Below are 23,825 nucleotides of genomic sequence, written 5' to 3'. Positions count from 1 at the left end.
ATATAACGGTACCTTCCTATGTACGATATTTTGATGATTTCAGCTACATTATTCACCGCTTATTTCGAGTTTCGAATTTGAATATGGTAATGGCTTGTGACAAACAATGCCTATATAGGTGCACGTCGTACAGACCCAAATTTAATGGTTATATTCGGTATTTTGAAAGTGTTCGCAGAATTTTTGGCGAATGTTTTCTCTTTCGAAAATTTCCTTTTTTGTTCTAAATGTGTGGAGGGTATTCAAAGTTCGGCCCGGCCAGCTCTTTTACTTGTTATTATTAGGTAGATCTTTAGATATTCCATACACTGAGGTCAATTTGTGGTCCTTCCATAGACGGTAGACCTTTAACGGTATTTTTACAAATATAAGACAATAATACTATGTTTTTTTTTTTCAGATATCTTTCATAAGTCTTTTTGACCTAGAAATCTTTTAAAGTGGTTTTATGCATTGAAGAGCTTTCAGAGGTCTTTGACCGTAAAATGGACATAAGATAACTAATCTGGTAATAGGACTTTTTATAGTCTCAGACATATGGCTAGAGAGGGTATATATCTTTTGATACGGTCAAAACGTGCCTAGTCGATATAACGGTTTTAGACCCTAGGTCTCTTTGCACAACATGCGCTTGGAGTCGATCTAGCGATGTCCGACCGTCGCTGGTGTGCATAGTAACTCTCGAAGGGAGTATCCAGTTTGGTCCAAAATTTGTACATGGGAATATTATTATCAAACTTAGAACGAGTTTGGAGATGGGCAATATCGCTTCACCACTTTTGGTACATCTCCACAAAAGGTTAAAGTTTGAAAAAAAATATTTTACTGCACAGAAAATATAATCCGATTTGCTCCAACTTTGCAAATATAATATTTTCGACTGTGTTAGGCCAGATACGAAAATGAATAATATCGGTTCACTTCACGATTAATTAATAAATAAATTATTAATTATTAATTAATAAATAAATTATTAATTATTAATTAATAATTATAAATCTTATAAAATGGGAGTTCAGGCTCTGCTTGTCGTCAAATTACACATATACCAATCCTTCTGGTATTTCCCCCAGAAAAGAGTCAACATTTTCAATATCCATGGAGCTCATAAAACGCGAAATTAATATAGATAGTAGACTGGTATATCTCAGGTGGTAGAGATCGGACCAATTATTCTCGTACATCCCCCACATAGGTTTAAATAAAAAAAAAAACATTCAATGGAAGCGAAAAAGCATCCAACTCTCTTCAAATATCACCAATATAAATATTTTTGCTACCACAGGACCTGTTGTGAAGATGATATATATATATATCTGCGAACCCCTCTAGTACCTCACCCACAATTCTCAATACTATTATCTGTCGTAACTTGCGAAACAAGTTAGCGGTTCTTTACAACTTGCTGAATCTAAATATTTCTCTCAACAAGACACCTGAAATGAATATAGAATTGAAGATTTCGCATAAAATTGGAAAAGTCAAATGCCTTAATTTCTAGATGTTTTTTTAATTTTATTGAATTAAAGAAAAAAATGTCGGAAATAGCTTCTAATTTTAGAATAAGTTTAGATTTGTTCGAATTGGTCACCTTTGGCGCGAATTATGGCCTTCAAACGGATATTGCTCTGCCGTATTTTGGCCCATTCCAGGTGAAGCGCTTGCTTGAGGTGATCGACACTTTGGTACTTTTTAGTACCAACCTTGCTTTCCAAAATACTCCAGACACAATAGTCCAACGGATTGGTATCCAGAGATTTTGGTGGCAATTGTGCGCTGGAAATGGGGCGAAGAACCTCATTTTTATACCCTCAGCCATATGGCTACAGAGGGTATATATCATTTGATACGGCCAAAACGTGCCTAGTCGAAATAACGGTTTTAGATCCTAGGTCTCTTTGGACCAAATCCGTTTCAGAACATTTGGAGTCGATCTAGCGATGTCCGTCTGTCTGTCTGGCTGGTGCTCACGATAACTCTCGAAGGGAGTATCCGATTTGGTGCAAATTGGGTACATCGTAATAGTTTTGTCAAACTTAGATCGAGTTCGGATTTGGGCAAAATCGGTCCACTCCTTCTAGTACCTCCCCCACAAAAGGTCGAAATTTTCAAAAAAAAAATGTATTTTTTGCACAGAAAGAGAAAGAATAATCCGAATTTGCTCCACCTTTGCAAATCCTAATATTTGCGCCAGTGCTAGGTCAGATGTGAAAATGGACAATATCGGTCCACTCCATCAAGTACCTCCCCCACAATTGGTCAACATTTTGAATAATTACAACTCTCATAAAATGTGATGCAAGAGTCCGATTGTCTTCAAATTTCACACATCCCAATATTTATATTAACTCAAGGTCTGGTGTTAAGATGAACAATATCGGTCCATTTCTTCTGGTACCTCCCCCACAAAAGGTCGAAATTTTCGAAAAAAATTTATTTTTTGCACAGAAAGAGAAAGAATAATCCGAATTTGCTCCAACTTTGCAAATCCTAATATTTGCTTCAGTGCTAGGTCAGGTGTGAAAATAGACAATATCGGACAACGAATGTTTTCTCGTCGGAGATGGAGAAACAAATTCGGCAGTTCACCACTTTCGGCCAAGGGAAGCAACTCTTTAGCTCTTTTCAGTCTACTTTCTTTCTTCTGCGGTGTAAGTTCTTGCACTTTTTCGAATTTCAATGGCTTTGCCCCGAGCACGTTTTTTAATATTTGCCAAATGGAATATTGCGCCATGTTCAGCTCACGAGCCATTTTTTCGGCCTTAATAGACCCACTGATGTGGATTTTTTGTGGAAAAGATTCTCATGAACCATAATGGATTTTTGGGAAATTTTATCAAGTACGAACTGATCACTAAATGCAGATTACAAAAAACAACTTTTTTCAAGGACCAAAGGATTCAACAATTAAAAAAATTCAAAAATTCTTCAAAGGTCGGAAGACCCACAAGTGTGGGTTTTTAAAGAAAAAGTTTGAGAAAATATTTTTTAAAATTAAGGGTCCATATTTCTGCAGATTCTTGCAAAAAAATATTCTTTTTCTTAATACATATTCAAATGTTTAAAATATTAAAAAAAATCGCGATATGGATATTATCATTGGCTCGTTAAGGGCTCTTGACTTAAAGAAAATCACGATTTTAATTTTCCCTGATGACATGCACGTCTTCTGTACAGAAGACCGCCTTATGGGTTGTCTTAAGGTTTAAGATCTTCTAAAGGCATAATTTTTATAGAATTAAATGTACTACCGATTTATGATGATTTTGCAGATATATTTTTCTTTTTTAGAAAATGATATATTATAATGCTATTTTTAATATTCGTTTATCCAGTTCCATTGTCCTTATTATCCTTCTTCGATGCTATTTAGCGTTTAGCGACGACATTGACTTTCACAGGCCGCCTTGGTGCAATGGCGATTGTTGTTGCCACGACATCCCCGGTAACGCATCTCCTTGCACTGCCTGTCTCTGGGATCATAGTACCACATGGTGCGAGGTGTACAACGGCGTCCACGGGTGCCCAAATCTCGGGGTCCTCGACAAGATGGATTTCCTGAAAATAAAAATTAAAAATATTTAAAATGTCGATAAATTTTGTATGGAGTCGAGGTCTCTGGCGAACACACATACTTGGTCTTCCAACACATGCTTGGGCGCTGACACAGGCCAAGAAAGCCAACATTGCAATAATTATCGATTGTAAATGCATGTTTTTGCTTGGAGTTGTTATGTTTTACAGCTGGAATGGCTTGAAACGATGTGATGATTTTCGAATCGGAACAGGTGGTTTATATAGCTGGACAACTGTTGCAAAATGTAGAAAGAAATCTTGGCATTGTTGGCCATACAAAAGATTTTAAAGCTTTTAAAAATATCTTACATTTTCAGGAGTCGTGTCGGTTCCATTGAATGCTATTCTTTTGAATTTTTTGTGTTTTTATTTTCATGCACGTGCATGTTTGAAAATCTTGTCAATCTTTTCGTGTGTTGAAATGAACTATTCAATCGAGATGACATATTTTTTGAAGTAAAAAACAATTTTGGGAAAAAAAGAAATATTCTCAGAGGAGGACAAAGGCCTAAAATAGGCCTCATGCTATATTTATGACAAATTTGTAGCTATATAAACCACCTGTTAGCTTTCGAAAAGCATCACATCGTTTCCAGCCTTTCAAGCTTCAAACATCCAACTTTTGACTTCAACATGCATTTACAATCAATAATTATTGCAGTTTTGGCTTTCCTGGCCTGTGTCAGCGCCCAAGCATGTGTTGGAAGACCAAGTAAGATTTCGACCAAAAAATAAATAAATAAAAAATAATAAAAATAACATCTACATATATTAATATTTAATAAATTTTTTTAGGAAATCCATCTTGTAGTGGACCCCGAGATTTGGGTATCCGTGGACGCCGTTGTACACCTCGTACCATGTGGTATTATGATCCCAGAGACAGGCAGTGCAAGGAGATGCGTTATCGCGGATGTCGTGGCAACAACAATCGCCATTGCACCAAGGCGGCCTGTGAAAGGCAATGTCGTCGTTAAACAACGTTAAAAAAGGACAATGAGGACTATGGATAAAAAAATGTTAAATATTACTTTATAAAATATTAATTTCTAAAAAATATATATCGACAAAAATATCATAAATTGGCAGAACATTTAATTCTAAAAAAAAAACTATTGCTTTTGGAAGATCTTTAATGTAAAGACAACTTATAGAGCGATCCTCTATACAGAAGACGTCCACAGGCATCGGAAGGCTAAAGGGCAAATATATAAGCTGGGTAAAATTAAAATGAGAGTGGAGAATTTTTATACCCTCAGCCTTATGGCTAGAGAGGGTATATATCTTTTAATACGGGCAAAACGTCGAAATAATGGTTTTAGACCCTAAGACTCTTTGGACCAAATCCGCTTCAGAACAATTGGGGTCGATTTAGCGATGTCCGTTCGTCCGTCTGTCCGTCTGGCGGGTGCTCACGATAACTTTCGGAGGCAGTATCCGATTTGTTCCAAACTTGGTATATCGTAATATTTTTGTCAAATTTAGATCGAGTCCAGAGATGGCCAATATCGGTCCACTCCTTTTGGTACCTCACCCACAAAACGTCCAAAATTTATTGCACAGGCAGAGAAAGGGTAATCCTAAATCCGTATATGGACACTACGGTTCACTCCATCAAGTGCCTCTCCCACAAAGGGTCAACATTTTGAATAATTATAACTCTTACAAAATATGATGTGAGAGCCCGATTCTCTTCAAATTTAACACATTCTACTATTTTTTTTTTTGAACCCAAGATCTGGTAGTAATACGGAATACATCGGTCCACTCTTTCCGGTACACCCCCCCCCCCCCCCCAAAAAAAAAAAAATTCAAAATTTTGAATATTAGTTAAGCTCATAAAACACGAAATTAACATCAGATTCCATTCAGACTTGGCACATCTGAATGTTTCTATCAACCATTTCTATCATACCATTTCTGCTGGAACCTCCCTTACAAAGAGTCAAAGTTTTGAATAACCAAAACGTTAATAAAATCCAAAATAACCATCAGATTCTCTTTATATTTCATACATATAAGAATTTTTGCTAACACAAGATCTGTTGTGAGGATGCGATATATCGGTCCTCTTCTTCTGGTACCTTACCCACAAAGGCTTCAAATTTTGAATTTTAATGAAGCTCATTAAAAGCGGCGAACTCAACATCCAAGTATATACCAGACATGGTACATCTCAATATTTCCATAAACGCAGATGGTAGAGATCGGAACATTTCTTTTGCTACCTGCCCTGCATAGGGTTCAAGGTTTTGAAAAATAAAACGCTCAAAGAAAGCGAATAAGAATCCAACTCTTTTCAAATTTAACACTTACAAACATTTTTGCTTACACCAGATCTGTTGTGAAGCTGCTATATATCTGTGAACCTTTTCGGGTACCTCACCCAAATAGGTTCACAATTTTTAATAGTTTATCTGTCATAAATTGCAAACAGCGATTCTTTGTAACTTGCTATATCTAAATATATGTCTCTCAACCAGAATCCTAAAATTAAAAAAAGGTAACAAGTAAAAAAGCTGTAATTTCGGCGGGGCCGAACTTCGAATACCCTCCACCATTTGGTACAAATTAAACAATTAAAAAAAATAAAATCCGTTAAAAATTCTGTTAAAATCTTAAAAAATACCGAATGTAGCCGTATATTAGGGTCTATACGACAAGTAAAAATACTATAAATTCGGCCCGGCAGAACATGAATACCCTCCACCATTTGGTACAAATTTGGCAATTTTCAAATATAAAATACCCAATGTAGCCGTATATTAATGTCTGTGCGACGACGTGGACCTGTATAGGCAACTTTTGTCACAACCTATTACAATATTCAAATGCGAAACTTGAAAAAAATCTGTTTATAATGTAGCTAAAATTATCAAAATTCCGAATATAGGGACGAACCATTGGAGTTGTAAAACGTGGACCTGCACAGACAATTTTTTTGTCATAGGCTATAGTATTCATTACGAACTTCAAATGCGATATTTGAAACAATTCCGGTAAAAAATGTCACTAAAATCATCAGAATACCGAATATCGGTGGGTAGCGTTATATGGGGGCTATACGAAGACGTGAACCTACATGGCCCATTTTCAATACCAAAAGTCCTGCATACATAAACACATTTGAGTAAAATTTTATCATCCTACTTTATTTCGTTCGGAAGCTAGAGTGATTTCCACAGACGGACATACGGATAGACGGACGGTGACCTTCATTCCAATTTTAAGAATCCTTCTTCCTCCAAATTTAAGGGTTCTAGCTCCAATACTTCCTCAAAGACAAAGGGTAACATATTTAGTACCTTTTTATACTTTTCGTATTGTTTTAGTACGAATTTCCAAAAACCCAGCCTTATCTATCCTCTTCCATAAAGATTGACCATGACCTGAAATTTAAAGATTCTAACATCAGCCGTTTCGTCTGGCCGTCGATGAATCTTTAAGCCAGTCAGTCAATTACTTTATTTCGTTTTATACCCTCCACCTTAGTATGGAGGTTACATTAAGTACCGTTCTAGTACGAATTTCCAAAACCCCAGCCTTATCTATGCTCTTCCATAAAGATTGACCCTGATCTGAAATTTAAAGATTCTAACATCAGCCATTTCATCTGGCGGTCGATGAATCTTTAAGTCAGTCAGTCAATAACTTTACTCTTTCATTATACCCTCCACCTTAGAATGGAGGGTACATTAAGTACCGTTCTAGTACGTATTTCCAAAAACCTAGCCTTATCTGACCTCTTCCACCAAGATTAACCCTGAAACGAATTTTCCAGATTCTTACTTCAGCCATTTCGTTTGGGCGTTGATGAATCTTTAAGTCAGTCAGTCAGTCAGTCAACTACTTTACTCTTTTATTATACCCTCCACCTTAGAATGGAGGGTACATTAAGTACCGTTCTAGTACGAATTTCCAAAAACCCAGCCTTATCTGACCTCTTCCACCAAGATTAACCCTGAAACGAATTTTCCGATTTACTACCGATTTATGATGATTTTGCAGATATATTTTTCTTTTTTAGAAAATGATATATTATAATGCTATTTTTAATATTCGTTTATCCAGTTCCATTGTCCTTATTATCCTTCTTCGATGCTATTTAGCGTTTAGCGACGACATTGACTTTCACAGGCCGCCTTGGTGCAATGGCGATTGTTGTTGCCACGACATCCCCGGTAACGCATCTCCTTGCACTGCCTGTCTCTGGGATCATAGTACCACATGGTGCGAGGTGTACAACGGCGTCCACGGGTGCCCAAATCTCGGGGTCCTCGACAAGATGGATTTCCTGAAAATAAAAATTAAAAATATTTAAAATGTCGATATATTTTGTATGGAGTCGAGGTCTCTGGCGAACACACATACTTGGTCTTCCAACACATGCTTGGGCGCTGACACAGGCCAAGAAAGCCAACACTGCAATAATTATCGATTGTAAATGCATGTTTTTGCTTGGAGTTGTTATGTTTTACAGCTGGAATGGCTTGAAACGATGTGATGATTTTCGAATCGGAACAGGTGGTTTATATAGCTGGACAACTGTTGTAAAATGTAGAAAGAAATCTTGGCATTGTTGGCCATACAAAAGATTTTAAAGCTTTTAAAAATATCTTACATTTTCAGGAGTCGTGTCGGTTCCATTGAATGCTATTCTTTTGAATTTTTTGTGTTTTTATTTTCATGCACGTGCATGTTTGAAAATCTTTTCAATCTTTTCATGTGTTGAAATGAACTATTAAATCGAGATGACATATTTTTTGAAGTAAAAAACAATTTTGAAACAAAAAATATTCTCAGCGGAGGACAAAGGCCAAATATAGGCCTCATGCTATATTTATGACAAATTTGTAGCTATATAAACCACCTGTTAGCTTTCGAAAAGCATCACATCGTTTCCAGCCTTTCAAGCTTCAAACATCCAACTTTTAACTTCAACATGCATTTACAATCAATAATTATTGCAGTTTTGGCTTTCTTGGCCTGTGTCAGCGCCCAGGCATGTGTTGGAAGACCAAGTAAGATTTGGACCAAAAAATAAATAAATAAAAAATAATAAAAATAACATCTACATATATTAATATTTAATAATTGTTTTTAGGAAATCCATCTTGTAGTGGACCCCGAGATTTGGGTATCCGTGGACGCCGTTGTACACCTCGTACCATGTGGTATTATGATCCCAGAGACAGGCAGTGCAAGGAGATGCGTTATCGAGGATGTCGTGGCAACAACAATCGCCATTGCACCAAGGCGGCCTGTGAAAGGCAATGTCGTCGTTAAACAACGTTAAAAAAGGACTATGAGGACTATGGATAAAAAAATGTTAAACATTACTTTATAAAATATTAATTTCTAAAAAAAAAATATATATCGACAAAAATATCATAAATTGGCAGAACATTTAATTCTAAAAAAAACTATTGCTTTTGGAAGATCTTAAATGTAAAGACAACTTATAGAGCGACGTCCACCTCTATACAGAAGACGTCCAAAGGCATCGGAAGGCTAAAGGGCAAATATATAAGCTGGGTAAAATTAAAATGAGAGTGGAGAATTTTTATACCCTCAGCCTTATGGCTAGAGAGGGTATATATCTTTTAATACGGGCAAAACGTCGAAATAATGGTTTTAGACCCTAAGACTCTTTGGACCAAATCCGCTTCAGAACAATTGAGGTCGATTTAGCGATGTCCGTTCGTCCGTCTGTCCGTCTGGCGGGTGCTCACGATAACTTTCGGAGGCAGTATCCGATTTGTTCCAAACTTGGTATATCGTAATATTTTTGTCAAATTTAGATCGAGTCCAGAGATGGCCAATATCGGTCCACTCCTTTTGGTACCTCACCCACAAAACGTCCAAAATTTATTGCACAGGCAGAGAAAGGATAATCCTAAATCCGTATATGGACACTACGGTTCACTCCATAAAGTACCTCCCCCACAAAGGATCAACATTTTTAAGAGCTATAACTCTTACAAAATATGATATAAGAGTCCGATTGTCTTCAAAGTTCACACATCCCACAAATCGAAAATTTCAAAAAAATGATTTTCTGCACATAAAGAGGAACATATTCTAATATTTGCGTCAGTGCTAGGTCTGGAGCGGAAATGGACAATATCGGTCCATTCCATCAAGTGCCTCTCCCACAAAGGGTCAACATTTTGAATAATTATAACTCTTACAAAATATGATGTGAGAGCCCGATTCTCTTCAAATTTAACACATTCTACTATTTTTTTTTTTTGAACCCAAGATCTGGTAGTAATACGGAATACATCGGTCCACTCTTTCCGGTACACCCCCCCCCCCCCCCAAAAAAAAAAAATTCAAAATTTTGAATATTAGTTAAGCTCATAAAACACGAAATTAACATCAGATTCCATTCAGACTTGGCACATCTGAATGTTTCTATCAACACAGGATCTGTTGTAAAGTCGGTAGATATCGGACCATTTCTGCTGGAACCTCCCTTACAAAGAGTCAAAGTTTTGAATAACCAAAACGTTAATAAAATCCAAAATAACCATCAGATTCTCTTTATATTTCATACATATAAGAATTTTTGCTAACACAAGATCTGTTGTGAGGATGCGATATATCGGTCCTCTTCTTCTGGTACCTTACCCACAAAGGCTTCAAATTTTGAATTTTAATGAAGCTCATTAAAAGCGGCGAACTCAACATCCAAGTATATACCAGACATGGTACATCTCAATATTTCCATAAACGCAGATGGTAGAGATCGGAACATTTCTTTTGCTACCTGCCCTGCATAGGGTTCAAGGTTTTGAAAAATAAAACGCTCAAAGAAAGCGAATAAGAATCCAACTCTTTTCAAATTTAACACTTACAAACATTTTTGCTTACACCAGATCTGTTGTGAAGCTGCTATATATCTGTGAACCTTTTCGGGTACCTCACCCAAATAGGTTCACAATTTTTAATAGTTTATCTGTCATAAATTGCAAACAGCGATTCTTTGTAACTTGCTATATCTAAATATATGTCTCTCAACCAGAATCCTAAAATTAAAAAAAGGTAACAAGTAAAAAAGCTGTAATTTCGGCGGGGCCGAACTTCGAATACCCTCCACCATTTGGTACAAATTAAACAATTAAAAAAAATAAAATCCGTTAAAAATTCTGTTAAAATCTTAAAAAATACCGAATGTAGCCGTATATTAGGGTCTATACGACAAGTAAAAATACTATAAATTCGGCCCGGCAGAACATGAATACCCTCCACCATTTGGTACAAATTTGGCAATTTTCAAATATAAAATACCCAATGTAGCCGTATATTAATGTCTGTGCGACGACGTGGACCTGTATAGGCAACTTTTGTCACAACCTATTACAATATTCAAATGCGAAACTTGAAAAAAATCTGTTTATAATGTAGCTAAAATTATCAAAATTCCGAATATAGGGACGAACCATTGGAGTTGTAAAACGTGGACCTGCACAGACAATTTTTTTGTCATAGGCTATAGTATTCATTACGAACTTCAAATGCGATATTTGAAACAATTCCGGTAAAAAATGTCACTAAAATCATCAGAATACCGAATATCGGTGGGTAGCGTTATATGGGGGCTATACGAAGACGTGAACCTACATGGCCCATTTTCAATACCAAAAGTCCTGCATACATAAACACATTTGAGTAAAATTTTATCATCCTACTTTATTTCGTTCGGAAGCTAGAGTGATTTCCACAGACGGACATACGGATAGACGGACGGTGACCTTCATTCCAATTTTAAGAATCCTTCTTCCTCCAAATTTAAGGGTTCTAGCTCCAATACTTCCTCAAAGACAAAGGGTAACATATTTAGTACCTTTTTATACTTTTCGTATTGTTTTAGTACGAATTTCCAAAAACCCAGCCTTATCTATCCTCTTCCATAAAGATTGACCATGACCTGAAATTTAAAGATTCTAACATCAGCCGTTTCGTCTGGCCGTCGATGAATCTTTAAGCCAGTCAGTCAATTACTTTATTTCGTTTTTATACCCTCCACCTTAGTATGGAGGTTACATTAAGTACCGTTCTAGTACGAATTTCCAAAACCCCAGCCTTATCTATGCTCTTCCATAAAGATTGACCCTGATCTGAAATTTAAAGATTCTAACATCAGCCATTTCATCTGGCGGTCGATGAATCTTTAAGTCAGTCAGTCAATAACTTTACTCTTTCATTATACCCTCCACCTTAGAATGGAGGGTACATTAAGTACCGTTCTAGTACGTATTTCCAAAAACCTAGCCTTATCTGACCTCTTCCACCAAGATTAACCCTGAAACGAATTTTCCAGATTCTTACTTCAGCCATTTCGTTTGGGCGTTGATGAATCTTTAAGTCAGTCAGTCAGTCAGTCAACTACTTTACTCTTTTATTATACCCTCCACCTTAGAATGGAGGGTACATTAAGTACCGTTCTAGTACGAATTTCCAAAAACCCAGCCTTATCTGACCTCTTCCACCAAGATTAACCCTGAAACGAATTTTCCGTTGATGAATCTTTAGGTCAGTCAGTCAATTGCTGTCCTCTTTTATTATACCCTCCACTTTAGGATGGAGGATACATTAAGTTTGTCTTTCCATTTGCAACACCGTGAAATATACATTTTAGACCCCACAAAGTATATGTATATTCTTGTTCAGCATTACATTCTATGTCGATTTCACGTCTTCGTGAACCTGCATATCATATAGCGATACCTTCCGATATTCGGTATTTTGATAAGCTTAGCGTCATTATTCACTGGAATTGTTTGAAATTTGGTATTAAAAGTTCGTAATAGATACTATAGCTTAAGACGGAAAATTGTCCATGCAGATCCACGTCTTCGTTTAGCCCTCATAAATAGGTCTACGTTTTGGTATAGTCCACATATAATGGTACCTCCCAATTTTCGGTATATAGGTGATTTAAGCGACATTATTTACCGGACATGTTTCAAATTTGATATTTACAGTTCGTAACGGATACTACAGCCTATGACAGAAGATTGTCTGCGTCTTCGTATGGCCTCCATATATTTTTGATGATTTTACCGACATTATTCACCGAATTTTCTTTTTCAATTCTCGCATTTGAATTTTGTAATGGATAATGGAAGAAGTTGCCTATGCAGGTCCACGTCGTATAGACCCAAATATAGCGGATACAATCGCTGTTTTTAAGGTTTTAAGAGGATTTTTAACGGATTTAATTTTCATTTGAAAATTGCCAAATTCGTTCCAAATAATGGAGGGTATTCAAAGATCCCGGTCCGGCCGAATTTATGGCTTTTTCACTTGTTTAATTTCTTATTATTGCGCACACACATTGTATACTCATATCCAATTTTAAATAGAACACACAAGAAACAAAAATAGAATCCTACCTTGAAGAAAAACAAAATCACAATTCTATTATGGAGATCGGAATAAAAATTTAATGAAAAACAAGCCAACCACCTGACGAAATATTTGCTCTAGGTTCCCATCAACAAAGCACATACCTATTTTTTTTTAATAAATATTATTTTTATTCAAGTTATCGCCAACAATAACAACAACAAGAGGTCTATTGCTGGCAGTAAAAGAAAACATTTCGTACCCCCACCCCTACCACGACCACCCACACTTCTGTCTGCCAGCAAAAACATAACCCACATAAACGAAGAGATGCTTTTTTCGAATGGAAATTGTGAAAATTTTGACTTGGCCTACAAATAATATTTGAACATTTGTTACCGACCGAGAGTCAAACACATTTTGTAGGTTAACAATTTTTAGCAGCCCGATTCGCCAGTTTGACTAATGTCTGAAATAGAAATAAATTTGAGGAGCCGTGATGGCATGTTGGGGGGGGGGGGGTTCCTTCGTGACTTTGTGTTCTAACTTTAGATATTTGGTAAAAATATAGCTCACCCGCCTTCCTCCCATTCAGACGGCTGCTGAACTACGTTTCGAATTAAGACATTTCATTTACACAGCTAGAAACCTATCTATGGCATGCTGTGAACATTATTCGAGTGGTGGTAGTTCATTCATAAATCTATTTGTTTTAACTTTAGAGAGAAGTGTTTTCTTTATTTTATTCACTTCACAGTGGAGTCGAAAAAAAAAACGGGAAGGATGGTATGTCGTTTGATATTCTTTCCTTTTATACCCTCCACCATAGTATGGAGGGTATATTAAGTTTGTCATTCCGTTTGTAACACCTCGAAATATACATTTTAGACCCCACAAAGTATATATATTCTTGATCTGCATAAAATGCTATGTCGATTTATCAATGTCCCTCTGTCTATCCGTCTGTCCGTCTGTGGAAATCACTTTAGCTTCCGAACGAAATGAAGTAAGTTGATAAAAATTTACTCAAATGTGTATTATGTATGCAAGACTTTTGGTACTAAAAATGGGCTATGTAGGTTCACGTCTTCGTATAGCCCCCATATAACGATACCTCCCTATATTCGGTATTTTGATGATATTAGCGAATTTATTCACCGGAATTGTTTCAAATTTGGTATTTAAAGTTCGAAATGTATACTACACCCTAAGATAGAAAATTGTCTGTGCAGGTCCAGGTCTTCGTAGAGCACCCATATAACGGTAACTCCCGATATTCGGTATTTGAATATTTTAGCGAATTTATTCACCGGAATTATTTTAAAATTTGGTATTTGAAGTTCGTAATGGATACTACAGCCTTAGACAGAAAATTGTCTGTGTAGGTCCACGTCTTCGTAGAGCCCTAATATAACGGTACCTCCGATATTCGGTATTTTGATTATTTTAGCGAATTTATTCACCGGAATTGTTTCAAGATTGGTATTTGAAGTTCATAATTGATACTACACCCTAAGACAGAAAATTGTCTGTGCAGGTCCACGTCTTCGTAGAGCCCCCATATAACGGTACCCCCTAACATTCGATATTTTAATGATTTTAGGGACATTTTTCACCAGAATTGTTTCAAATTTGATATTTGAAGTTCGTAATGGATACTACAGTCTGTGACAGAAAATTGTCTATGCAGGTCCAGATCTTCGTATAGGCCCCATATATCAGTACCTCCCTATATTCGGTATTTTGAGTTTAGGTGCAAAATCCACCGAAATTATTTGAGATGTCGTATTTGAAGTTCGTAATGAATACTACAGCCTCAGACAGAAAATGGGCCATGTACGTTCACGTCTTCGTATAGCCCCCATATAACGGTACCCTCCGATATTCGGTATTTTAATGATTTTAGCGACATTATTTTCCGGAATTGTTTCAAATTTCGCATTTGAAGTTCGAAATGGATACCACAGCCTAATACAGAAAAAAAGCCAAGTAGGTCCACAGTTTCGTATAGCCCCCATATAACGGTACCCTCCGACATTCGGTATTTTGATGATTTTAGCGACATTATTCACCGGAATTGTTCCAAATTTCGCATTTGAAGTTCGTAGTGAATACTACAGCCTCAGACAGAAAATTACCCATGTAGGTTCACGTCTTCGTATATCCCCTTTATAGCGGTACTCCGATATTCGGTATTTGGATGATTAATTAAGCGACATTATTTGCATGAATTATTTCAAATTTGGTATTTAAAGGTCGTAAGGGATACTACAGCCTATGTCGTATAGACCCTAATCTACGGCTACGTTCTGTATTTTTAAGATTTTAACAGCATTTTTAATGGATTTTATTTTTTTTGAAAATTGTCAAATTTGTACCAAATGGTGGAGGGTATACAAAGTTCAGCCCGGCCGAACTTACAACTTTTTTACTTGTTTTTTTTTTTTTTTTTGTAAAATATTTTATTGTTTGAACTTTCACAGAAGGACAACGATTAGTTCTTTTCTCTGGGAATATTTCCATATTTTTTTTTATTTCTATAAAATCAGAGCTGCAATAAAAACAATTTCAAAAATATTATGAAACATTTGAAATTTATATTCCAAATCCACAAAAACACTTACATACAGGGTGAGATAAAAAAAAAAAAACTTCAACAAAGTCAAACGAAATAATTTTTACTTTTATTTTAAATTTTGTTGAGTGAAAGCAAAAAATATCGGAAATAACATCAAAGTTTAGACTTGTTTGAATTGGTCACCTTTGGCACGAATTATGGTCTTCAAATGCCCAATGAAACCGTCACACGCTGCCCGAATGTTGCTCTGTGGTATTTTGGTCCATTGCCGGCTAAGCGCTTTGTTGAGATGATCAACACTTTGGTATTTTTTAGTACCAACCTTGCTCTCCACAATACTCCTGTATACTTGATGCCTACCACTTTTGTTGAGCACATATTTTGCAGCCGACATTATTTAAATGCTCTAATAAAATATTTATATATTTTATTCTTTTTTCTTTCAGGTAATAAAAACAATTCAGCAAAAATCAAAAAATTATAAATATTTTAAAAAATACGTGTAAGTAGTCAATTTGAAATTCCTATGGAAATATTTACAATTTTAATTCAAAACTAATTGGGACATATGTATGTGTCCTGTTTGTGAAAAATACCAAAATTGCACTTGGATTAAAAACTAAAACAAAACTTCTTTAAGAAAAATCAATTAAATCGGGATGAAAATAAAATAATGAAAGAGAAAAATATGTTTACATAAAATAAAAATCAATTTTATTAAAAAACAAGTAAAAAAGCTGTAAGTTCGGCTGTAAGTTAATACCCTCCACCATTTGTTACAAATTTGGCAATTTCCAAAAAAAAAAAAAAAACAAAAAAAAAAAAAAAAAACAAATAAATAAATAAAATCCGTTAAAAATTCTGTTAAAATATTAAAAATACCGAATGCCTATACGACAACGTGGACCTGCATAGGTAACTTTTGTCATAAGTTATCACAATATTTAAATGCGAAACTTGAAGAAAAATCTGTTTATAATGTAGCTAAAATCATCAAAATACCGAATATCGGGGGTACGGTATATGGGGGCTATACGAAGACGTGTATCTACATGGCTTATTTTTTGACTTAGGGTGTAGTATCCAATACGAACTTTAAATACCAAATTTGAAACGATTCCGGTGAATTATGACGCTAAGATCATCAAAATAACGAATATTGGGAAGTAAAGTTATATGTGGGCTATACAAAGACGTGGACCTGTACAGGCAATTTTCTGTTTTAAGCGGTAGTATCCATTTCGAACCTCAAATACCAAACTTGAAACAATTCCGCTGAATAATATCGCTTAAATCATCAAAGTACCGAATATTGGGAGGTATCGCTATATGAGGGCTCAACACATAGACCTGCACAGACAATTTTCTGTCTTAGGTGGTAGTATCCATTTCGAACTTCAAATGGCAAATTTGAAACAATTCCAGTGAATAAAGTCGCTAAAATCATTAAAATACCGGGAGGTACCGTTATATTGGGGCTATAAGAAAACGTGGACCTACATGGCCCATTTACGAGCATAGCTTGCCTACTGGAAAAATAAACATGTGTGCAAAATTTTAGCCTTCTATCTCATCTCGTTCGAAAGATAGCGTGATTACAACAGACAGGCGGACGGACAGATAGACGGACTGACAGACGGACAGACAGACAGACGGACATGGCTAAATCGACTTAGAATTTTAGAATTTTACGCTGATATATATACTTTGTTGGGTCTGACATGAGTATTTCGAGGAGTTACAAACGGAATGACAAACTTAATCTACCCTCCATAGTATGGTGGAGGATATAAAAAGTAAAACAGCTGTAAATTCAGCCGGGCCGAACTTTGAATACCCTCCACCATTTGCAAGAATTAGGCAATTTCATGAAAAAATCTGTTCATATCTTAAAAATACCTAATGTAGCCGTTATATAAGGGTCCATATGACGACGTGGACCTGCATGGGCAACTTGTGTCACAAGTCACAATATTTAAATGCGAAACTTGAAAAAAATCCCCAATATTTGGTATTTTGATGGTTTTAGCGACATTATTCACCGAAATTATTTCAAATGTGGTACTTGAAGTTCGTAATGGGTACTAAAGCCTAAGCCCCATATAACGGTACCCCCGATATTCGGTATTTTTATGATTTTAGCGACATTCTTTTCCGGAATTGTTTCAAATTTGGTATTTGAAGTTCGTAATGGATACCACAGCCTAAGCCAAAAATTATCTGCGCAGATCCCCGCCTTTATAGCCCCCATATAAAGGTACCTCCCGGTATTCGTTAATTCGATGATTTTAGCAACCTTACTTACGGGAATTTTTTCCAATTTGGTATTTGAAGTTCCTAGTGGATACAACATCCTGTGACAGAAAATTGTCTGTGTAGATCCACGCCTTCGTATAGGCCCTATATAACGGTATCTCCCTATATTCTGTATTTTTATGATTTTAGCGATATTATTCACAGATTTTTTTCCAAGTTTCGTATTTAAATATTCTAATGGCTTATGACAAAAGGTGCCTATGCAGGTTCACGTCGTCATAGAGACCTTAATAAATAACGGCTACATTTGGTATTTTTAAGATTTGAAAAGAAATTTTAACGGATTTTATTTTTTTGAAAATTGCCATATTCTTTCCCAATGGTGGAGGGTATTCAAAGATCGGTCCGACCGAATTTACAGCTTTTTTACTTCCTTTATTTTTTTTCGAATTGTTTTTCCTTTCCCATAAAATCTCCCTTATCCCACTGTCACTGCTACGCGAGAGTATTTATATCCGCATGTTCAACATAGCCAATATTTTGTTATGGCTTTCCATCAATACTTTAATTTTGTACACTTTGCACTCTGGAGTATATTTTGTTGTTGTTGTTATTCTAGCGTTCTAATAAACAAATGACTCGCAGAGTCAATATATTTTGTGGGTTCGCTTTCAAAGACAGACAAGCGGTGAAAGACAAATTGTTTGCGCTTAGCCAGCCTGGTGTAGTGCGATTTCATGAAATATTTAATGAAAATTGTTTTCGTTCTTTTTATACCCTCCGCCATACATGGAGTATGGAGGGTATATTCATTTTGTCATTGCGTTTGTAACTCATCGAAATAATGATCTTAGACCCAACAAAGTCTATATATTCTTGATCAGCGTAAAATTCTAAGACGATTCAGCCATGTCCGTCTGTCTTTCTGTCCGTCTGTCTTTTTGTTGTAATCACGCTATCTTTCGAACGAATTGAGATAGAAGGCTAAAATTTTGCACACATGTTTATTTTGCCAGTATGCACGTTAAGTTCGTAAATGGGCCATATAGGTCAACGTTTTTTTATAGCCCCAATATAACGGTATCTCCCGATATTCGGTATTTTGATGATTTTAGCGACATTATTCACCAGAATTGTTTCGAATTTGGCATTTGAAGTTCATAATGGATACTACAGCCTAAGACAGAAAATTATTTGTACAGGTCCACGTCTTCGTATAACCCGCATATAACGTTACCCCCCTATGTACGGTATTTTGATTATTTTAGCGACATTTTTCACCGGAATTGTTTCAAATTTGGTATTTGGAGTTCATGATGGATGCAACATCCTAAGTCAAAAAATGAGCCATGTACGTCCACGTCTTCGTATAGCCCCCATATAACAGTACCTCCCGATATTCGGTATTTTGATGATTTTAGAGACATTATTCACGGGAATTGTTTCAAATTTAGTATTTGGAGTTTGAAATGGATACTACATCCTAAGACAGAAAATTCTCTGTGAAAGTCCACGTCTTCGTATAGCCCCCATATAACGGTACCCCCCGATATTCGATATTTTGATGATTTTAGCGACATTATTGAACATAGTAGTTTCAAATTACATATTTAGAGTTTGTAATGGGAACTACAGTCTGTGACAGGTTAAGTTCGTAAATGGGCCATATAGGTCAACGTTTTTTTATAGCCCTAATATAACGGTACCTCCCGATATTCGGTATTTTGACGATTTTAATTACAATACTCATCGAAATTGTTCGAAATGTCGTATTTGAAGTTCGCAATGGAAGCTACAGCCTGTGACAAAAAAAAATTGTCTATGCTGGTCCAGGTCTTCGTATAGCTCCTATATAACGGTACCTCCCTATGTACGATATTTTGATGATTTTTGCTACATTATTCACCGTTTATTTCAAGTTTCGAATTTAAATATGGTAATGGCTTGTGACGAACAATGCCTATGTAGGTGCATGCCGTTCAGGCCCTAATATAACGGCTATATTCGATATTTTTAAAATGTTAACAGAATTTTTGGCGAATGTTTTCTCTTTCGAAAATTTCCAAATTCCTTCTAAACGGTGGAGGGTATTCAAAGTTCGGTTTTTTTACTTGTTTCCCTTCTCTTTTTGTTTCAAATAAATGACGATGATGAACAGTGTTTTTTTTTTTGAATAGTTTACAAATCATTCACACTTTCGGTACAGAGAAAGAGCGAGAGAGAAAAAGAGAGAGATGGGCAACATAATGTCTAGTTGCACCAGAATAAAGTACATAGTTGAGAGACAAGCGAAAGATCTATCAATGTGGGATATTTGAAGATATCTGCGAGTTATCATGGCGATAATCAGGTAGTTCAAATAAATCTCATGGGCATGCTGGTCGACATGGTCTTTGATTTTTGATTTATGAAAACACGTAATTTAGGTTCTTTTTTTCGCAACAGTTAATACTTGTGGCTATATGCAAATGTGCTGAAATGTACAGGGTGAGATGAAAAAACTGAAACCAACTTCAGACTGCTGTCATTTCTAAGGCACTCGTCCGACAGCTGTTAAAATTATTCCAGTGACAGCTCATTATATTGTCTACAAGCGTACAAAAGCATTTTGGTGAGAATTTTCGGGAAAAGTGTTATTCGTGATGGAATTCAAGCGTGATAGGGTGATTTTTTTATATTTGTCTGGGAAACCACAACTGGCTATGGTTAGAGCAGTCCAGCATTTAAGTGTGAATAAATATTTCGAATCTCGTACCACCGCTCGTTACCGGTCCGTGAAGAAAACAGCAACATCAGCAGAAATGGTTCGAAAATTAAAGAAGCGACTTGATCGAAACCCACGTAGCATTAGGCGAAAAATAGCTCGTGAGTTGAACATATCACAATATTTCATTCGGCATATATTTGAAAAATGAGCTCGGGGTAAAGCCCTTGAAACGCCAATAAGTGCCAGAACTTACAACGCAACAGAAAGAAAATAGACTCAAAAGAGCTAAAGAGTTGCTTCGCTTGGCCGAAAGTGGTGAACTGCCGAATTTGATATTCTCCGATGAGAAAAGATTCGTTGTCCAGCAACAACAAAAAACAAAATGATCGTGTTTACTTGCCAACGAGGTCAGCTGAAAATGTGTATCTTTGGTTGGCCACCAGAACGCAAGCGCTGGCCATGGTGATGGTGTGGGCCATAACAGCCGATGATCGCTCTTCGCTCATATTAATCGACCGTGGCATCAAAATAAATGCCGAAAATTATCGCGAAAATATTCTGGAGGGTGTATTAAAGCCCTGGGCACGCAAAAATTTTGGCCCCAGACCTTGAACACTCCAACAGGACTCAGCACCATCGCACTCAGCACGGGCCACCCAAGAATGGTTAAAAATGTAGTTCCCTGCTTCACTTAAAGCACAAAATATCCTCCAAAATTTCCGGATACCAATCCGTTGGACTATTGTGAGTATTTTGGAAAGCAAGGTTGTCCAGAAATAATACCAAAGTGTCGATAACTTCAAGCAAACACTTCGCCGGGAATGGGCCAAAATACCTAAGAGCAACATTCGGGCAGCGTGTGACAGTTTCATTGGCCTTTTTACCCAGGTCAGATGTAACAAAATCTTGAAAATGATGCAGCCGTATATTAGAGTCTACACGACGACGTGGACCTGCATAGGCAACTTTTGTCGCAAGCTATTACAATATTCAAATGCGAAACTTAAAAAGAAATCTGTTTATAATGTAGCTAAAATCATCAAAATACCGAATATGGGGAGGTACCATGGTGGTTATAAAACGTGGACCTGCACACACAATTTTCAGTCATAGGCTATAGTATTCATTACGAACTTTAAATGCCAAATTTGAAACAATTCCGGTAAATAATGTCGCTAATATCATCAAAATACCGAATATCGGGAGGTACCGTTATTTGGGGGCTATACGAAGATGTGGACCTGCACAGACAAATTTCTGTCATAGGCTATAGTATTCATTACGAACTTCAAATGCCAAATTTGAAATAGTTCCGTTAAACAATGTCGTTAAAATCATCAAAATACCGAATATCGGGGGATACCGTTGTATGGGAGCTATACGAAGACGTAGACCTACATGGCCTATTTTCTGTCTTAAGCCGTAGCATCTATTACGAACTTTAAATATCAATTTTGAAACAATTCCGGTAAAAAATGCCGCTTGAATCATCAAAATACCGCATATCGGGAGGTACCGTTATAGGGGGGGCTATTAGAAGACGTGGACTTAAATGGCCCATTTTCAATACCAAAAGTCCTGCAGACATTTGTGTAAAATTTTACCAACCTACTTCATTTCGTTCGGAAGCTAGAGTGATTTCCACAGACGGACAGACGGACGGACATTGAAGAATCGACATAGAATTTTATGATGATCAAGAATATATTACTTTGTGGGGTCTAAAATGTTACAAACGGAATGACAAACTTAATATACCCTATACTATGGTGGAGAGTATAAAAATGGACAGTATTGGCCCACTCCTTCCTCCCCCGAATAGGTCAACATTTGAAATAATATTAACTCTTAACAAGTTAAAAAGTATCAGACGGTATTGCCGACAGATATATACTTATGTTCGATTAAATAATCAAAATATATTTGACTAGTGTTACAATTATTCAAACGTTTGGCCCTCTATGGAGCAGGTTCCGAAGAAATGGACCAATATTGTCCATTTCGTATCGTATTTATAAATATTCCGACGTTCCTGGTATGGAAAATATTTTTATGTGTGAAATTTGAAGAGAGTTGGATGCTTATTTCGCTTTATTTGAGTGTTTTGTTTTTCAAAATCTTGATCCCTATGTATGGGGGAGGTACCAGAAGAAATGGCGCGATCTATACCACCTTTATAACAGATCTTGTGTTGGTGGAAATATTGAGATGTGCCAAGTCTAAATGGAATCGTATGTTAATTTGGCGTTTTATGAGCTTCATGGATATTCAAAATTTCGACACTTTGTGGGGGAGGTACCAGAAGGAGTGGACCGATACATTCCACGTCAACACCAGATCTTGAGTTTAGAAAAATATTGGAATGTGTGAAATTTGAAGACGTTCGGATCCTTACATCACATTTTATAAGAGCTATAATTATTCAAAATGTTGACCCTTTGTGGGGGAGGTACTTGATGGTGTGGACCGATACTGTCCATTTTAGCACCTGACCTAGGACTGACACAAATATTAAGATTTGCAAAGTTAGAGCAAAATCGGATAATCGTTTCTCTTTCTGTGCAAAAAATATATTTTATATACATATTTTTTTTTTTAAATTTCGACCTTTTGTGGGGGAGGTACCAAAAGGAATGGACCGATGTATTCACCCTTAACACCAGACCTTAGATTAATAAAAATATTGGGATATGTGAAATTTGAAGTCAATCGGACTCTTACATTACATTTTATAAGAATTGTAATTATTCAAAATTTTGACCTTTTGTGGGGGAGGTACTTGATGGAGTGGAGCAATATTGTCCATTTTCGCACTTGACCTAGAACTGACGCAAATATTAGTATTTGCAAAGTGCGAGCAAAATTGGATTATTGCTTCTCTTTATGTGCAGAAAAAATATATATTTTTTTTTTGAAAATTTCGACGTTTTGTGGGGGAGGTACTCGAAGGAGTGAACCGATACATTCCATTTTCACACCAGACCTTGGGCTAATAAAATTATTGGGATGTGTGAAATTTAAAGACTATCGGACTCTTAAATCACAATTTATAAGAGTTGTAATTATACAAAAATTTTGACCATTTGTGGGGGAGGTAATTGATGGAGTGGACCGATATTGTCCATTTTCACACCTGGTCTAGAACTGATGAAAATATTAGGATCCGCAAAGTTTGAGCAAAATCGGATTGTCCTTTCTCTTTCTGTGCAATAAATTCGTTTCTTTGAAAATTTTGACATTTTGTGTGGGAGGTACCAGAAGGAGTGGACCGATATCGCCCATCTCCGAACTCGATCTAAGTTTGACAAAAATATTACGATGTACCAAGTTTGGATCAAATCGGATACTTCCTTC

At 36.3% G+C, this 23,825-nt stretch overlaps 5 protein-coding genes across 5 annotated transcripts in view; 3 read left to right on the top strand and 2 right to left on the bottom strand.

The window, feature by feature from the left end:
* Positions 1–23,825, top strand: part of LOC101895872 (mucin-4) — a 216,426-nt gene that overhangs the window by 70,045 nt on the left and 122,556 nt on the right. The gene's annotated exons all lie outside the window — the stretch shown is intronic.
* Positions 3,303–3,779, bottom strand: LOC101896044 (kunitz-type serine protease inhibitor homolog beta-bungarotoxin B5-B chain). Its single transcript, XM_005176345.4, has 2 exons — positions 3,636–3,779; positions 3,303–3,558 (listed from the first exon to the last, which is right to left on the bottom strand). The coding sequence occupies exons 1-2, from the start codon at positions 3,712–3,714 to the stop codon at positions 3,377–3,379; spliced, it is 261 nt and encodes an 86-aa protein (XP_005176402.2). The 5' UTR covers positions 3,715–3,779; the 3' UTR covers positions 3,303–3,376.
* Positions 4,176–4,636, top strand: LOC131803921 (kappaPI-actitoxin-Avd3c-like). Its single transcript, XM_059125851.1, has 2 exons — positions 4,176–4,288; positions 4,372–4,636. Exons 1-2 carry the CDS (start codon positions 4,210–4,212, stop codon positions 4,551–4,553), a joined length of 261 nt encoding a protein of 86 aa, XP_058981834.1. The 5' UTR covers positions 4,176–4,209; the 3' UTR covers positions 4,554–4,636.
* LOC131803920 (kunitz-type serine protease inhibitor homolog beta-bungarotoxin B5-B chain-like) lies at positions 7,629–8,068 on the bottom strand. The gene is made up of 2 exons (XM_059125850.1): positions 7,948–8,068; positions 7,629–7,870 (listed from the first exon to the last, which is right to left on the bottom strand). Exons 1-2 carry the CDS (start codon positions 8,024–8,026, stop codon positions 7,689–7,691), a joined length of 261 nt encoding a protein of 86 aa, XP_058981833.1. The 5' UTR covers positions 8,027–8,068; the 3' UTR covers positions 7,629–7,688.
* LOC105262517 (kappaPI-actitoxin-Avd3c) lies at positions 8,424–8,888 on the top strand. Its single transcript, XM_011297750.3, has 2 exons — positions 8,424–8,597; positions 8,681–8,888. The coding sequence occupies exons 1-2, from the start codon at positions 8,519–8,521 to the stop codon at positions 8,860–8,862; spliced, it is 261 nt and encodes an 86-aa protein (XP_011296052.1). The 5' UTR covers positions 8,424–8,518; the 3' UTR covers positions 8,863–8,888.

This window comes from Musca domestica, unplaced genomic scaffold (genome assembly GCF_030504385.1).
Source record: "Musca domestica strain aabys unplaced genomic scaffold, Musca_domestica.polishedcontigs.V.1.1 35, whole genome shotgun sequence".
NCBI lineage: Eukaryota > Metazoa > Arthropoda > Insecta > Diptera > Muscidae > Musca > Musca domestica.
This window is presented reverse-complemented; position numbering and strand designations above follow the sequence as displayed.

What these genes read in the sequence shown, in the direction of transcription:
- LOC101896044 (XM_005176345.4), bottom strand. Translation starts at nt 3,714, where the DNA reads ATGCATTTACAATCGATAATTATTGCAATGTTGGCTTTCTTGGCCTGT. An exon ending in AGCATGTGTTGGAAGACCAA is followed by an intron (nt 3,559 to 3,635) that starts GTATGTGTGTTC and finishes TTTTATTTTCAG; the next exon opens with GAAATCCATCTTGTCGAGGA.
- LOC131803921 (XM_059125851.1), top strand. Translation starts at nt 4,210, where the DNA reads ATGCATTTACAATCAATAATTATTGCAGTTTTGGCTTTCCTGGCCTGT. An exon ending in AGCATGTGTTGGAAGACCAA is followed by an intron (nt 4,289 to 4,371) that starts GTAAGATTTCGA and finishes AAATTTTTTTAG; the next exon opens with GAAATCCATCTTGTAGTGGA.
- LOC131803920 (XM_059125850.1), bottom strand. Translation starts at nt 8,026, where the DNA reads ATGCATTTACAATCGATAATTATTGCAGTGTTGGCTTTCTTGGCCTGT. An exon ending in AGCATGTGTTGGAAGACCAA is followed by an intron (nt 7,871 to 7,947) that starts GTATGTGTGTTC and finishes TTTTATTTTCAG; the next exon opens with GAAATCCATCTTGTCGAGGA.
- LOC105262517 (XM_011297750.3), top strand. Translation starts at nt 8,519, where the DNA reads ATGCATTTACAATCAATAATTATTGCAGTTTTGGCTTTCTTGGCCTGT. An exon ending in GGCATGTGTTGGAAGACCAA is followed by an intron (nt 8,598 to 8,680) that starts GTAAGATTTGGA and finishes AATTGTTTTTAG; the next exon opens with GAAATCCATCTTGTAGTGGA.